Source organism: Ovis aries, chromosome 8, assembly GCF_016772045.2.
Source record: "Ovis aries strain OAR_USU_Benz2616 breed Rambouillet chromosome 8, ARS-UI_Ramb_v3.0, whole genome shotgun sequence".
Classification (NCBI taxonomy): domain Eukaryota; kingdom Metazoa; phylum Chordata; class Mammalia; order Artiodactyla; family Bovidae; genus Ovis; species Ovis aries.
This window is the reverse complement of record NC_056061.1, coordinates 11,019,450-11,037,593: the sequence shown is the minus strand read 5'-3', so window position 1 is coordinate 11,037,593 and position 18,144 is coordinate 11,019,450. Positions and strand designations below refer to the sequence as shown.

Below are 18,144 nucleotides of genomic sequence, written 5' to 3'. Positions count from 1 at the left end.
ACATCTCCTGGGGCTCTTGCACTGCAGGCGGATTCTTTACCATTGAGCCACAGGGGAAGCCCATATTTGTATGTGTATTTATAAATTGTGCTATGTAATATTGCTGATTATTTATTTCATGCAAGTTTAATGCCCCCCACTCTTCTCCCCTCTCTCTTCTAGTGTCCATTAGTTTGTTCTGTGTATCTGAGGAACAGCCTATTTTCCTTGGTAAGACTTTCCTACCATCTCAAGGAAATGAACAAAGGTGATACGCTCTGATACGAGGAAATACCATGACGTCTTTCTGCACTTTCCAACAAAAGCCCTGCCATAATCTCAGACCCCAGCTCCAGCATGCCGTCTCTTCTTGCTCCTTGGGCCTGTGTGCTCGCTGGTTGCATTTTTGTTTCTTCAGCAGAAGTTTTCAGTCTCTCAGATCAGTATCCCCCACTGTGGAATGAGAGTCCTGGTCAGTTCAGTGACTACAGTATGGAGAATGGAAAGTACATTATTGATCCCTGGGTATACCCTAAGAGAATGGGCATGTACAAAATCCTCCTGAACAAGACAGCCAGTTATTTTGAAAAATTCGCACCAGATAACGAACAAAATTTTTTATGGGGATTACCTTTGCAGCATAGCTGGCAGTTTATAACAGGTAAGAATGATTTGTTTTTACTCATATGATTTTTCCTATCTAACCATGTGGTAATCGGGAAATGGAACTCTGTATAAACCAAGTTTTGAAAATCAATTTCTCTCTTTTTCCTCTTTTCCCCTCATAACCATTAGTTTTCTACTTTTTCTCCTCCATAAATCTATCTGGGTTGCCTGCTTTGATTTGAAACCGCAGTGGGGCATAGAGCATAGTTGCCAAACACAAAAAGACTTCATTTCCAACATATGGGCATTCTACTTAAACTCTTACTAGATGCCAGATTCTATTCTAAGCCCTGTGATGAACAAAACAGTCAAGAAGATATGCATTAAAACAGATGATGTCCAATTACTTTGAATTTCTTAAAGTTCTAACTATGATTACCTATACATGCAGATGGAGAGAGGCAAGAAAGGGACCTTGTTCATGAGGATGTTTCTCTGCAAAAGATCAATTCTTTTCAAAAAATAAAGTACATTCTAGTGTTTAGTAGGCAGATTTGTTTGGGCCAAAGATTCCTGAATTATAAGATGTTTGGCTGACAGAAAGTCTTATGAAAGAGAGTGGTGTCTCTTTCACTCCATACTATAACACTACCGATAAGGAAATTTGTTCTGTTCTGATGAAAAATATATATATATAGGGAGAAGATTATAGTTTATCTGAGATCTAAGGAGGAGTCACATGGTGGAGCTACTGAAGGTGGCTGTTCACCCACCTTTGTCAGGTGATGTCTTGAGACTCAAACCGGTTCTTTATCAGGCTTTTCCCAGAGTCAAAAAGATGGAGATCTAGGAGAAATCATTAGCACTATGGGAGGCATGCCAGTCTCAAGGGCCTAGGGGCAGTAGTAGATGAAGGCTGAATGGGCTGGTAGATTAATGTTTTTCTTATTCTTTCATTACACTTACATATTATGATCAAGACTGACTAAACTTACCTAATAATGGGCTTATATGTCTCCAGCGTTTTCTAAAAGCAGCTGTGGGGTGGGAGTGTTTCAGACAGTTTCCTTGCCATCCAAGAGCTTACAACACAATTAAAACAGAAAAGATATCAGAAAGGAAACAATGAGCAATAAATAACAACTCTTGGTTAAAAGTTTAAGTGCAAAACAAAGGGACACGGTGGAGTCAGATGGAGTAATCAGAAAAAAAAATGGATCTGAATTGAAATTTGAAATGTGAATGAATTTCATTGGGGAAAAAAGAAATGAAATCTACTAGGGAATAAAAGTATGAACAAAACAGTGGTTCTCAGGAGTGGCTGCACATTGAAAACAGCTACCTAATTTTCAAAAATATCAATTTAGGTCCACCAGCACACATTCGACTCTTATCTCAATAGTACGGAAAAGTAAGGTAAAGGACAATAGCATGGCACAAGTGTATGTGATTGGGTGCAGTGTGCGTGTGTGTGTGTGTATTTGTGTGTGTGTGCCTTGCAGTCTGAGGAACAATCAGGAAAGTTCACACTTCTCATATTCATGCAGGTGAATAGCATTAGCAAGTTCTTTAATGATCATTGTTCAATAACAATCAGGTTAGGAAAAAGAATAAATACAAAAGCAAATAATATTCAAAACAGATAATTCTAAAGTGGAATGTTGTTGTGATGTTCGATGAAAGAAAAGAAATCGGTCCTGAGATGGGAAATGAAGGTAAAGAGTGATAGGAAGAGAAACACAAGCCATGAGAAGATAAATGTTTGTGCTTCTTTGCAAACAAAATGAATTAGGCAAGGGATGATTATAACAAGTTTCAAAATGTGCATAATAAATAACCTGTGCATCCTCTCTCTTCTAGGCAGATTGGTTGATCCCACCCGAACGACAGACTGTGGCTATGAATCTGGAGATCATTTGTGCATCTCTGTAGACAGTTGGTGGGCTGGTATGTTCATTTAATAGCAAAATAGGTTAATAACCTTCCCCCAAAGAAAATATTCAAGTTAAAATCTTAGGGACGGACACAAAACAAAAACAGCACTATTGCTCCATAAAAATGAATCCGCTTCATCAGGTATCTCGTGGCCTTTATGTCACATTCTAGGATTTAATGGCCACAATTTCAATAACGATTCCTTAGGACAGATTTTACCCAGGGACTGAAACAAGGGACTGCAAAGGACAATGGGTTTTGAATGACCAGCACTGGTGATAGATGGAGGTCCCACCAATCAGAGAAGTCTCCAGGACCAGGAAGGATGAAAAAGGAGAGAACACGAAAATAATACTTTTTTCTTTCTTCATTTTGCTCAGACCAAATATATTTAACTAGAAAACCTGTAAAAATGTCAGAGATTAATGCATGACAAATCATTCTCTCAGTTAGTAATGTAAGGCTTCTGTCAGATGTTTAATAGTCAAATAATCAGAAGGTATTTTCTAATTCTTTAATTTTACCTTGTGTGTTAGTGGTGAAATTAATTTACACACAATTTCTTTGCGATATTTCCCACTAATTAGAAACAAAGTCACAGTTAATTTCACTTTCTTAGAGTGACATGCTGGAGAAGGAAATGGCAACCCACTCCAGCGTTCTTGCCTTGGAGAATCCCAGGGACGGAGGAGCCTGGTGGGCCGCCGTCTATGGGGTCGCACAGAGTCGGACACGACTGAAGCGACTTAGCAGCAGCAGCAGCAGCAGAGTGACATGCACCGTATACATCTTTACTTGTTTTTCTTGTATGATCTAATTGAGTCTTTCCAAAGACTCAGAAATTGTCATGGCCACACATCTAGAATTTAGGCTTCCTTTTTCTCACATAGACTCCAATAGTTTGGAACATCAGCCTGCTACCCTGGGGCGGAGGACTGCATTCAAAATGCATGCCTATGATGAAAAGTGTTCTGCATCACCAGTGGTAATCAGTACAGCAAGTTTTACAGTCAACGATATCGGTATGTCTAAATTTGTTGGTATAAGTTCTATTTAGAGAACAATTTAAAAATCTTAATTGTGTTAATTTAGTTATCCAAAGATTTGTTGCCAACACTTAGCCAACATTTTTGCTTCAAAGACTTAATGTGAGACAAGCCCTTCACAATGTCATGGTTGTACATTAAACATAAAATACAAAATATCCACACTACAAGCATATGAAGATAATGTAGAAAAAGTCACATTTCACGGTAAACCCTCAGAAGTGTATCATTCTACGCACAAGTAGATATCTTTCTTCCATTTTTACATAATGCTTTGAAAAAATGAATGATACCAAATTCATTAAAATTACTTTTTGTGTGTTAAAATGTTGTAGACAACTATTTGCTTCCCTGATGGCTCAGTGGGTAAAGAGTGTGTCTGCAGTGCAAGAGACAGCAGGAGGCATGGGTTTGATCCCTGGGTTAGGAAGATCCTCTGAAGAAGGCAATGGATTCTTGCCTGGGAAATCCCACAGACAGAGGAGCCTGGCCGGCTACAGTCCAAAAGGTCACAGAGTCAGACACCACTGAGCGGCAGCAGCAGCAGCAGCGCTAAACTATTTTAGCCCATCTTCATTTCTAATTGTAGGGTTATTAACAGAAATGCGATAGAGTTATGCATATGATCCTTAGGGAGATTTTCAATATTTTGCGGTGACTTTTTTTTTCATGTTTCTGGATCTGTGACTTTTTGCTTAAAGGCTTACAGATTACTTAAAAATATCCTCTATCATATTTGTCGGCGCTTGTGGTAATGATAGGTGTCTTCTTTGACAGATATGAATTACTTTCTGTGTGCACTGCCCTTCCTTGCTGCGGTGGATTCTGGCATAATGGGGATATCATCAGATCAAGTGCTGCTTTTGCCACCACCCAAGGACCAGACAAAGTTTTGTCTTAGTGTTTCTAGCTGTCAGTCCTCCTTTCCTTTGACGATGAGGAAGTGGAATGCCCTTTACAAGGTGCCTTTTTCAAGTTTTATTATTTAATCTCTCAGGAGGTGGTAAGAGAATTTCTTTTTTTATTGGAATATAATTACTTTACAATGTTCTGTTAGTTTCTGCTGCACAACACTGTGAATCAGCCATATGTGCACATGCACACACACACACACACACACACACACACACATACACACATTCATATATACATACACAGGCTTTCCTGGTGGCTCAGAGTAAAGAATCTAACTGCAATGCAGGAGACACAGGAGACATGGGTTCAGTCCCTGGGTTGGGAAGATCCCCTGGAGGAGGAAATGGCAACCCACTCCAGTGTTACTGCCTGGGGAATTCAATGGACAAAGGAGCCTCTATCATAGCCTGGCGGGCTACAGTCCCTGGCATCACAAAGAGAAGGACACAAGTGAGCATTCACACACAGGCACTTGCTATGCACACATCCTCTTCCTCTTGAGCCTCCCCTCCCCGATTCCACTCTTCCAGATCATTACAGACCACTGAGCTGAGCTCCTTGCACGGTACAGCAGTTTCCCACTAACTACGCACGTTCACACCCGATAGGGAATAATGCCAATGTTGTTCTCTCAATTTGTCCCCCTTTCTCCATCCTCTGCTGTGTCTACAAGCCCATTCTCTACACCTGCACCTCTATTCCTGCCTTGTAAATAGGTTCATCAGTGCCATTTTTCTAGATTCCACATATATGTGTGATGTTTTGTTTAAGTTTTTGTGTGTATTAGATGGTATAAAAATAGAAGTTTTTATGCAAGTTATATTAATATCATTACTTTATGGGCTTCCCTTGTGGCTCACAGTAAAGAATCTGCCTGCGATGCAAGAGACATGGGTTCTGTCCCTGGGTCAGGAAGATCCCCTGGAGAAGAGAATGGCTACCCACTCCAGTATTCTTGCCTGGAGAATCCCATGGACAGAGGAGCCTGGCAGGCTGCAGTCCATGGTGCTGCAAAGAGTTGAACACGACTGAGCGACTACCATTTTCACTTTCTTTCATTTTCATTCCATGACATCAAGGCATTACATGTCATTTACATCCTTTGAACCAACACAGCATTAACAGCAACAGAGCGTTAACAGCAAGTCTATCCACTCATCTCACTCTGAACAAGCCATACATAAATGCGAGCACATATACTGAATGAAAAGATTATTCTGGTAAACTGAACCTTCAGATCAAGTGAGCAATAACACTTGGGAGAAATATGATTATGGGGTTGGTTTTAGAATCGTTAGTTAACTTCTTTCAAATGATTCGATAAGTGGTCACAAATAGGTATAACTAAACTATTATGTGACAATCAAAACCACATATTCAATGACCAAACGAAAATACATTGGTTAAGCATAGTCATGGACCAAAATCAATGCAAAAAGAGATCTTTACTAGTTCCATAGACTATTAGTTCATTTTTAAAGATTTTATTAAGTTATATATTCTTGTAATTTCCACCTTTTCTTAAACTTTCGTGGTAATTTCAACTATGGCAGCAGAAAAACAGCTGATAAAAAATAAAGTTCTCTTGGGGTCTGATAGAAAACAACAAAATTCTGTAAGATAATTATCCTTCAATAAAAAATTGAAAATGATACTGACTTTGGGGGGGGGAATGCAGTTCATCTCTTATAGATACATGCAATATTACTCTTAATCTGCTCCTAATCATTATTACAGGCTTTACAGATTGTCACTCATGGCTTGTGAAAATTAATCCATAGAAACCAAATTCACCTGTGATGTAGACTGTTGCTAAATTGGAAACGTGGACAAAGTGAAATTGTAGAAAGAAGAATTGTTCTAGCTCTACATTTCTTCCCCCTGCTTTAGCATTTGCAGTCACCTTCTAGCAGCTTCGAGGACTTACTGAAGTACTTGTGGGAGGCACATGTCTCAAGCTTGAAAGACGGTTACAAAATTTTTGAAGACAGGTAAGCATGGATCCCAAGTTACCTCTACTTAATATGGCCAATAATTTTTGGTCTTATCTATACCTTTTTATTTCCTAATATCAGTCTTCTTATTAAATATTATATTTAATCTTTGGGAATTAGTTACCTATATCATCTAAGGCAGGCACTCAAGCCATCACATTCTAAAACTAAAAATTACATTCTTAGTTTGTGAACAGAAGGTGATCTTTTTAAGAAAATGACGAGGGTGCCGTTCTGGGTAACAAATGCTAACTGTACCATGTTTCCGCTTGTCTTTTAGGTTAGACTATTATTCTAAACCAGAAGCAGATTTTGGGAAAGATTGGTGCGTGGTTTTGGACTACCTAGCTGCAGCCAGCTTTCCCACGATCTTTAGTACGGTATCTGAGTTCCAGAAGGCCCTGCCACCAAGAGTGCTTGTGGATGGGGACAGAGCTCCCTTCATCAGCGACTTTACTGACCTTCAGAACATAGTCCTGCTTGGTCTAAAGCTTCTTCATGAAGTGGATAGCGCGACAGGTAAAGGCTTATAAACAATACCTTTAGTCAATATCGCATTGAATAGAGCAAGGAAGAAATCAGGATGATCAGAGAGATGTGTTGTCATAACACATGCTCTTAAAGAAACCAGAACCATTCTGGCCCGAGGCCTACAGCAGTCATTAACTGAGGGTTGGGCTGATCATGCGTGTAGTTACTGTTGAAACTCTCAGCTTAGGAAGGGGCGGCAATCATGCATGTAAACAGGGTAAGGCAGTGCGGAGCAGGGCAAGCAATGCCCAGACAGAAAGAGAGCATCATCTTACGGGCCCTGACCATACAGGTCCTTACTGACCCATGAAGCTACCAGACTATCCCGTGCACTTCTTTCATCTACAAACCCAGATATATTCTTTCTGTTGTTGTTAAACAGTATTTTTTTTAAAGGCTTAATGTCACTCTTAAATTTAGAAAAAAAGAAAAACTTACCATGACAAAACCAGCAAACTGATTTACGTAAGTTCCCTCCCAGCAGCCTTACTAGTCAGGGCAGAAGTATTCTGCTTTAGCCCCTCAGTTGCAGAGTTTCTTAGCAGAGTGAAAAAAAGAAATCTGTAATTGCAAGTTTGAATTACTACATCATCCCCGTTTTCCAGACATGCACTTATGCAGTGTACCAAACTTAAAATGTAATTAAGATATTAGTACTTTTAAAAACTAAAAAAAATTAAAGCTTTTTTTTTTTTTTTGAGCAGACCATTTTTAAAGTCTTTATTGAATGTGTTACAATGTTGTTTCTATTTTATGTTTTGGCTATGAAGCATATGGGATCCTACCTCCCTGACTGGGGATCAAACCCACACTCCGTTCATTGGAAGGCAAAGTCTTAACCACTGGACTGCCACAGAAGTCCCCCAATATTAGTATTTTTAAAACAACAACAACAAAATGAATCTGAAAGATTTAAAAGATATAAAAGCAAAGTAAACGTTAAACTATATGTTTCTGAAATCTTATTTGCATTAGGTAGAATAACAAACCCAAACCTTTTAGGGGCTTCTGCAACTGAAGTCTCTTCTTGCATCCTCCAATAATGGTTCCAGGGCAATGTTCTCAGTCAGTGGCAGCTTTCCTTCATACAATGCTGACTGAAGATGCTTTCATCTCTAGCTCTTCCAACCCTCAACCTCTACATGATTCACAGCTCACCAACAGAATGATACTGTATTGGAGAAAGTCTTGACACTTCCTTCACTTCATCTCATACTCTACTGGTATGACCTAGTCACATTATCCCATATTTGGATGCAAGCAGGGGGAAGGAATGAAATTGCTGCCTAGGAACAGTTTTGTGTGACAAACCTACTCCATGAAAGGAGATGCAGATGTTTTAGGATCTGCCCACCCATCTCTGTCAAATTATCACATAGCATAATTGTATTCTAGGCCTGGATCATATAAACTGGCTCTTCCTTGCTAAGATTAAAGGGTAAAGAACTGAATCAAGAATCGAAGGTCCCTGAAAGCTGGGAAAGCCTATACGGCAATATTTTGACAAGATTTGATTTTACCAAAATTTAGCTTTGAATTTAATATGTGGTTTTGAGTGGCTTTCACCAGAAAAAAAAATTGGAGATTAAATATGGAAAACTAATGATTAAGAAACAGACCTTGATATCATAATTGTTTAGATAGCACGTAACAAGGTGTTTACTACTCTCTATCCACTGTTGTCAGTGCCTCACATTCCCACTGACAGTCAAAATTCAGTAACAGCACCAAAGGCCTTGGGATCTCCAAATGAGCAGAGAATAGGGAAAGCAGATACGTTAAAAAGCAAAGCATTAGTAAAATACAACTAGTGATATTCAAAAGTGAGCATTTAAATTAATTAAATAGAGGCAAATATTTCCATTCACAAAAATCCTCTCAAAATATCATTTAAGTAACTTTTAGTCTCCAGAGATACTTTATGATGCTCTTCACAAGGAATCTGAGTTAAATTCACTGCATAAATAAGTAACAGCAGACTTTTCAGACTTCCAATTAGTTCGTGAACATTTCACTGATAAAGAATGTAATCAATTCTAAGAATTGTCATGTAGTTTTAAACATTTTTTTAATTATGTGAAATTCTCAACCACCTGTCTCTCTGCAATGGCATCAGCTTTTAATCCCTGACTACACATATTTTCCCCTTCCTGGATCACAGCCTTGCCATGGTGAAGGGGCTTCTATAACTCAGTGAAGCTAAGAGCCATGTCAGGCAGGGCTACCCAAGACAGATGGGTCATAGTGAAGAGTTCTGATAAAACATGGTCCACTGGAGGAGGAAATGGCAACCCACTCAAATATTCTTGCCGCAAGAGCCCTATGAACAGCATGAAAAAGCAAAAACATATGACACTGGAAGATGAGTCCCCCAGGTAGGAAGATGTCCAATATGCTACTGCAGAAGAGTGGAAGGCAATTACTAATAGCTCCAGGAAGTATGAAGTGGTTGGGCCAAAGCAGAAACGACGTTCAGTTGTGGATGTGTCTGGTGGTGAAAGTAATGTCCGATACTATAAAGAACAATATTGCGTAGGAACCTGGAATGTTAGGTCCATGAATTAAGGTAAATTGTATGTGGTCAACAGGAGATGGCAAGACTGAACATTGATATCATAGGAATCAGTGAACTAAATTGGATGTGAATGAGTGAATTTAATTCAGATGACCATTATATATACTACTGTGGGTAAGAATCCTTTAGAAGAAATGGAGTAGCCCTCATGGTCAACCATAGAACTGGAAATGCAGTACTTGGGTCCAACCTCAAAAACGACACAATGTTCTCAGTTCATTTCCTAAGCACCATCAGAGTAATCCAAATCTATGCCCCAATCACTGATTCCCAAGAAGCTGGTTTACTGATTTTATGAAGACCTGCCTTCTAGGACTAAAACAAACAAACAAACAAAAAAGGATGTCCTTTTCATCACTGGAGACTGGAAATGCAAAAGTACAAAGTCAGGAGATAACTGGAGTATCTGTTATACTGGAGTAACAGGCAAGTTTGGCCTTAGAGTACAAAATGAAGCAGAACAAAGGTTAACAGAGTTTTGTCAAGAGAAAATGCTGATCATAGCAAACACCTTTTCCCAAAAAACCAAGAGAGATGACTTTACTCATGGACATCACCAGATGATCAGTACCAAAATCGGATTGATTATGTTCTTTGCAGTCAAAGATGGAGAAACTGTACAGTCAGCAAAAATAAGACCTGGAGCTGACTGTGGTTCAGATCATGAGCTCCTTATTGCAAAATTCAGTGTTAAATTGAAGAAAATAGGGAAAACCACTAGGCCATTCAGGTGATATGACCTAAATCATATCCCTTATGATTATACAGTGGAGGTGACAAATAGATTCAAGGGATTAGATCTGGTAGACAGAGTGCCTGAAGAACTATGAACTGAGGCTTGTAACACTGTAGAGGAGGCAGTCAAGAAAATCATCCTAAAGAAAAAGAAATGCAAGAAGGCAAAGTGGTTGTCTGAGGAGACTACAGATAGCTAAGGGGAGAAGGGAGGCGAAAGACAAGGGGAAAGGGGAAGATAGACTCAACTGAATGCTTGGTTCATCACCCAATTTCAAAAAATCAGTCCTTGGTATAAATTTATAGAATTTGAAATATAGTTAAAACAGTGCAAATAGTTGAATAAATAAGATCCATGCTGCTAGTACAAATGAAATTATACTCACTGCTCTGCACACACTTTTTACTGGAAAATCTACATGGAGGTTTTGCAGTATCAGGACAGACCTATCTAACCCATTCAGTTTAAAATTATATGTACTGTTAATGAATACATCATAACTGTGGACATTGTTTTCTGTTATAAGCTATATAACAGGAAATACTTTAACAGTGGCACTTTATGTATGCGTTTCTTGCCATAATTTGTTATTTTACCAAAAAATATGTATAAAGGAAATGTATTCAAGTTGGTAGGTCATATATTGCCAAATGGTGTTCAAAAATTTTTCAGAAGTTTACATTTTTGTTATAAGTGAGTTGTTTCCTTTTTTCTCCAACCTACTATCATATAGCAATTTCCAAAATGTGTGTGTAATGTAGAAAGTGCTACTTCGCTCATATATGAATTTACAATTTCTTGAATATGTGTTCTTTTCTCAGTTTTCTGGTTAATTGCTTATATTTCTTATTGATTTTTTATGTGAAAATCTGGTCAATTAATTTCAAATTTAAAGATTTATGTATATAACTATCATGTAATGTACACATATACTTATATCTAAAAGCATAGAATTTTATTTAAAATAAACATTTAAGCAAATGAGTATACATTTTAATTTACTTGTAATTATTTTATATCCTTTCCAGGTTCACTATCTTTAGCTATATGGAAAATTTTAATGAAGACACAGGCTGCAAAGACGCTACTTCTGGAGTTTTTTGAAGCAGTTCTTGCCATCTTTAATCCAACATTTCTGGGATGATTAATGAATCAAAATGAACAATTCTAACTTGCTGAGCAACAGTAATATCAAAATCTAACGCTGTCACAATTATACATTTTTCTTGTTTCTGGTGTCTTTGACTTATGCTCATGTGTTAAGACTTTGTCCGTGCATTCCCATCTTCAAGTTCAAATTAATGCTATCATTATCTTGCTCAATTAATAATTCTTGATTTTTGAAGCTATTAATACTTAAAATGTTCAAGATCTAAAGAAGATTGTATTAAGCTATCATAAATCACCGAGAAATAAATAAACAGACAATAAACTTGGATGACTCTTCTGTTGTTATCCTATGTAACCCAATATCATGAAATTTAGACCAATATGTCTTACTGATTTATAACCAAAGTCCAGAACATTTTAAACCAAAATACTGACAAAGTTTTAAAACTCATAAAACAGAACTGACAAATAGAATATAGAATTAATTTGTGAGGGTTTTGTGTGTGTGTTTTCACGAATGACAAGTTTACAGCAATTAGGCAATTTTCCTTTCCTTTGGTCCACAGTTCAGTTCAGTTCAGTCACTGAGTCGTGTCCGACTCTCTGCGTCCCCATGAATCGCAGCATGCCAGGCCTCCCTGTCCATCACCAACTCCCGGAGTTCACTCAGACTCACGTCCATTGAGTCAGTGATGCCATCCAGCCATCTCATCCTCGGTCATCCCCTTCTCCTCCTGCCCCCAATCCCTCCCAGCATCAGAGTCTTTTCTAATGAGTCAACACTTGCTAATAAATCCTTTAGGATCGAAGTTGTCAAGATTGCTCTCTGAGGAGACAGATGACACTGGCTAGCTGTGGTGACTTTTAGAGCATGAAGCTTTCATTAAAAGTTTTCCAGGGCTTCCCTTGTGGTGCAGTGGATAGGATTCCACTTGCCAGTACGCGGGACACAGGTTTGATCCCTAGTCCAGGAAGATTCCCCATGCTGTGGGGCAACTGAGTCCGTGCAGCACAGCTACTGAGCACGTTCTCTAGGGTCCCTGTGCTGCAGCTACTGAAGCCCGCATACCCCAGAACCAGCAAGCTGCACCTCCTGAAGCTGCGTGCCTGGAGCCTGTGCTCTGCAAGGAGAGAAACTGTGGCAATGAGAGGCCCATGTACTGCAACTAGAGAAAACCCACTTGCAGCAACGAAGACCCAGTACAGCCAAAACCAAATACATGAATGAAGTAAATAAATAAATAAAACTGTGTGTGCCTGTCAACAATGACAACAAAAAGTAAATTAAAAAATCACAAATATGTCATTAAAAAATCACAAATACGTCATTAAAAAAAAGTGTTTTCCAATGATAGAGACAGAGTGAAGAAACAATGTAGGTTGCTTTTGGGGGGCTCCAAGGAGCTCGGGTTCTTTATGTCTCAGTGCAGGAAGAATTCAGTGAGAGGCAAAGGGATAGATAAGAAGCGGTTTATTAGAACAGGAAACTTGTGAGGCCTGCGAGCCTGTGGGCAAGGGGTTGCTGCTCTCCAAGAACTTAGTGGGCTACAGTTTTATAATCAAAGCAAAAGTAGGGAGGAGGAGAAGACCACCTTCTTCTTTAGTTAACATCAGCAGTCCCTCCTCCACGCCTGGTGGGGGAGTTTTCTTCTCCCTATATGGTCAAGCCAGTGGAAATGAGCAAAAGGTCGCTATGAGGCAGAAGATAGATGGGCCCAGGCTGAGGAGTTTCTCCCTTGTGGACAGAAAATGCATAATAGCAGAAACTCCATAAAAGAAGCATGATGGAGAAGGCTGGGCCTTGCACAGATAAGAGATAAAAGACCGCACGTTCCTCATTCTTGAAGTCAAGGAGACCTTCCCGACATACACGTGAGCAGAAGGTTTCCTTGGAGGTCAAAAAGGGAAAGGGTGTCATCTCACAGTAAGTAATATCAACCTACCCATAGGTTTGGCTAAGAGATGAGTACGCACACATCAAAGGATCCTCAGATAAACCAGACTTAGAATCAGACAAGCAAGGTGATTCATCAAAGGAAACCTGGAAGAAATGCCCCATGAAGGTGATTCCAACTACCACAAGGGCACTACTCTCTGAGTCTGTCTCTGAGTACTGTACTCTTTTTTTCCTCCTAATGAATACTCTGTTTAAGAAAATTAGAGATACCAAGGGAACATTTCATGCAAAGATGGGCTCAATAAAGAACAGAAGTGGTATGAACCTAACAGAAGCAGAAGATACTAAGAAGAGGTGGCAAGAATACACAGAAGAATTGTACAAAAAAAGAGCTTCATGACCCAGATAATCACGATGGTGTGATCACTCACCTAGAGCCAGACATCCTGGAATGTGAAGTCAAGCGGGCTTTAGGAAGCATCACTATGAACAAAGCTAGTGGACGTGATGGAATTCCAGTTGAGCTCTCTCAAATCTTAAAAGATGATGCTGTGAAAGTGCTGCACTCAATATGCCAGCAAATTTGGAAAGTGTAGCAGTGGCCACAGGACTGGAAAAGGTCAATTTTCATTCCAATCTGAAAGAAAGGCCATGCCAAAGAATGCTCAAACTACTGCACAATTGCACTCATCTCACATGCTAGTAAAGTAATGCTCAAAATTCTCCAAGCCAGGCTTCAACAATACATGAACTGTGAACTTCCAGATGTTCAAGCTGGATTTAGAAAAGGCAGAGGAACCCAGAGATCAAATTGCCAACATCCACTAGCTCATCAAAAAAGCAGGAGAGTTCCAGAAAAACATCTATTTCTGCTTTATTAACTATGCCAACGCCTTTGACTGTGGGGATCACAATAAACTGTGGAAAATTCGGAAAGAGATGGGAATACCAGACCACCTGACCTGCCTCTTGAAAAATCTGTATGCAGGTCAGGAAGCAATAGTTAGAACTGGACATGGAACAACAGACTGGTTCCAAATAGGAAAACGAGTACATCAAGGCTGTACATTGTCACCTTACTTATTTAACTTATATGCTGAGTACATCATGAGGAATGCTGGGCTGGATGAAGCACAAGCTGGAATCAAGATTGCTGGGAGAAATATCAATAACCTCAGATATGCAGATGACACCACCCTTATGGCAGAAAGTGAAGAAGAACTAAAAAGCCTCCTGATGAAAGTGAAAGAGGAGAGTGAAAAAGTTGGCTTAAAGCTCAACATTCAGAAAACGAAGATCATGGCATCTGGTCCCATCACTTCATGGGAAATAGATGGGGAAATAGTGGAAACATTGGCAGCCTTTATTTTGGAGGCTCCAAAATCACTGCAGATGGTGATTTCAGCCATGAAATTAAAAGATGCTTACTGTCTGGAAGGAAAGTTATGACCAACCTAGATAGCATATTGAAAAGCAGAGACATTACTTTGCCAACAAAGGTCCATCTAGTCAAGACTATGGTTTTTCCAGTAGTCGAGTATGGGTATGAGAATTGGACTATAAAGAAAGCTGAGGGCCGACAAATTGATGCTTTTGAACTATACTGTTGGAGAAGACTCTTGAGAGTCCCTTGGACTGCAAGGAGATCCAACCAGTCCATCCTAAAGGAGATCAGTCCTAAGTGTTCTTTGGAAGGACTGATGCTGAAGCTGAAACTCCAATACTTTGGCCACCTGATGAGAAGAACTGACTCATTGGAAAAGACCCCGATGCTGGGGAAAATTGAAGGCAGGAGAAGGGAACGACAGAGGATGAGTTGGTTGGATGGCATCACTGACTCAATGGACATGAATTTGGTTAGGCTCTGGGAGTTGGTGATGGACAGGGAGGCCTAGCGTGCTGCAGTGCAGGGTATCACAAAGAGTGGGATGTGACTGAGCAACTGAACTGAACTGAACTGAATAAATACTGTATTTGTTTCACTGCTTTTCATCTTTGTGAAAATTCTTTTTCTGCAAAGCCAAAGAGCCAGCGTCTTGTCACTGACCATCAGTTTAGTGGCTAGGATTCAGCACTCTCCTTGCCACCACTGGCTCTCAATCTCCAGTGGGGACTTGAAGCCCCATTTCAAGCCCCTGCAGGCTGAAGCTACCAAGATCAGTAACATATGCTAAAAATGGTAAATCATCTCAGGTTTTAGTATAATGCCACCTTTTTCGTATATTTTTGTTTTTAGTGCATACAAAGGAGCATGTCCTAGAACTCATTAACTTATAGAGCTCACTGGGCAGGATATGGGTCTCAGGCCACCATTGTTTGAGTGTTTTGGGGCATGTCTCATGAAGCCATTGAATGGTTTTGTTGCTAAGCAAGCCTGCTTGTCTTCGTGTCTAAGCAAACCTGCTGTCTTGAGTGATCATTAACTTAACAGGAGTCTCCCACACTTTTTCGTAAATTAGAATCCCCTAGTGTGATTAACTATTTAAATACTTACTCCATTCGTTTGTGCATGCGTGCGTGCTAATTCGCTTCAGTCATGTCTGACTCTTTGCCACCCTATGGACTGTAGCCTGCCAGGCTCCTCTGTCCATGGGATTCTCCCGGCAAGAATACTACAGTGGGTTGCCATGCCCTCCTCCAGGGGACCTTCCTGACCCAGAGATCGAACCTGTGTCTCTTATGTCTCCTGCATTGACAGGCAGGTTCTTTACCACTAGCGCCACCTGGGAAGCCCCCTTTGTTTCTTTACTCTGTCCCTATCACCAGGACTCACCCGTAGACTAAATCTACCTACCAACTGTTGGAAAAACAAGTCTGATAAACTGGTTTGAATAATATGGGCATTGGAGTAAAGAGGTAGTTTAAATCTCAGCTCTATTGTTTTCCAGGGTGAACGTGGGCAATTTTCCTAATTTCCTCCATGTCTCAGTTTAGATACTGTTAAAACAAGATTATAAAACCTACTTGCAGAATTATCTTCAGAAGTAAGTAAAAACAGAAAGTGACTAGGGCTCTTCCCAATGTGTAGTAAGCATCCACAAAAATTAGCAATTGTTGCAATAACTGTGCTCAAAGATCAGTGATATACACTGTATTTTTGGAGCAGTAAAAACATCTTTGTTGAGCCGAGACCATGACTTAAGTTTTAACTGAATCCAAAAACACACAGAGCATTTCCTAACAGGGGCAGTGCAATAAACACTCTGCCAAAATCTTCTACCCCAAATGATGTGAAATAACTACCCATTTATGAAATGTCTACACAAAACCAAACCCTCAATATAGCCTGAAGACAGACAGTGCTAAAAAGACAAAATAGCTCCCAATAAAAAGAGAAAACCCCACAAATACTAGTGCCCCAGGAACACAGGCTTTGACTCTGTCCAGGCAAACAAAGACAGACCAAGAAAAGCTGTCAGGTAGGTGAGGAGGGTAGATAACAGAGAACAGCACACACAAAATATATATATATGTATTTATATATAAAAATATATATTAGTAGGTTGTGCAGTGCCATCTCTGGGCTTCCCTGGTGGCTCAGCTGTAAAGAATTCACCTGCAGTGCAGGAGATGGGAGATGAAGGTTTGATCCCTGGGTCAGGAAGATTCCATGGAGGAGGGTATGGCAACCCACTCCTGAATTCTTGCCTGGAGAATCCCATGGACAGTGGAGGCTGTCGGGCTACAGTCCATGGGGTCGCACAGTCGGACACGACTGAAGTGACTGAGAGTCCACCCATGCATGGTAACCTAGGGATTGTCAACTGAAAAAATGCATAACCTAAAAGCTGAGAGCAATGTTTTATTTGGCAGACATTCTTAGGACTTCAAGTCTAGGAAACAGCATCTCAGATAATGCTGAGAAAACTGTTCTGGGGAGGCAAGCAGGAAGTCAGGATATATGGGTGTTCTCACAACAAAGGACAGGTAGTTGGAATGTCAAAAGATTCCTGTTAATTAGAGAAAACCAGATATCTCAAGTTTAGGAATTTAGCACTGTTTTATATGCATGGGAAGGTGCAAGAGTCTGGGCTCACTGAAATCATGCCTCTGATATGCACCTCAGCTATCTGGGACAGTATCCTGTGTTTTCTCATCCTGAGTTTCCTCAAGCTACACTGCTGGATGTGGCTGCACTCTGATGACTGCTGGATGCAGGCGGAGTGGGGGCGGGGAGACGTTTCTTGTTTCCATCCTGAGTTCCCTCAGGGCTCAGCATCAGGGGGGACTGCAATCACTAACGGCTGCTGCACCCTTTGCTTACTGACACAGCAGATAGCATCCTTAGTCCACATGATGGTTTCTTCTATAGAATGGCTAGGGAAGTTTTATTTTGCTTAATGTAATCTTTTAAAAAGTATCAAAATAGGAAATAAATTTATATTCACACATTCATATATTTTATGAGACCAGTAAGAAAACAGCACGTATTTAAAGGATCATTTCAGTCACTACTCATGAAACCAGCTTTGTAGGGCTGGTGTTGACAATAATTTTGACATTTTACAGTATAAAATGAGCCAGATTACAAAGTTTTCCATGGACAGTCTGGTAAGACAGTCTTATTTCTGGGAAACCAATAGTTGCTACTATAAATGAAGAAAAAGTAGGCATATATGTATATGGAGAGGGTCTGTGAGCTTGGACATCCCCAAAATGATGAACATAGCAACCACTCAGATCCTGACATCAAGACCTCATTTTCCAATAAATGGAGAAGGATGCCTTTGAGAAATGGCCAATTCTAGGGTTGAAGCAAGTAAAAGGAAAATGAATTTAAAATATGCTGTAGTTTCAGAAAGCAATAAAGTATTCAAAAA

At 39.8% G+C, this 18,144-nt stretch overlaps 1 protein-coding gene across 1 annotated transcript; it reads left to right on the top strand.

The window, feature by feature from the left end:
* Positions 1-327: 327 nt before the first annotated feature.
* Positions 328-11,755, top strand: C8H6orf58 (chromosome 8 C6orf58 homolog). Its single transcript, XM_027972321.2, has 7 exons — positions 328-640; positions 2,446-2,532; positions 3,411-3,542; positions 4,344-4,528; positions 6,372-6,472; positions 6,756-6,994; positions 11,346-11,755. The coding sequence occupies exons 1-7, from the start codon at positions 337-339 to the stop codon at positions 11,459-11,461; spliced, it is 1,164 nt and encodes a 387-aa protein (XP_027828122.1). The 5' UTR covers positions 328-336; the 3' UTR covers positions 11,462-11,755.
* The last annotated feature ends 6,389 nt before the right edge of the window (positions 11,756-18,144 follow it).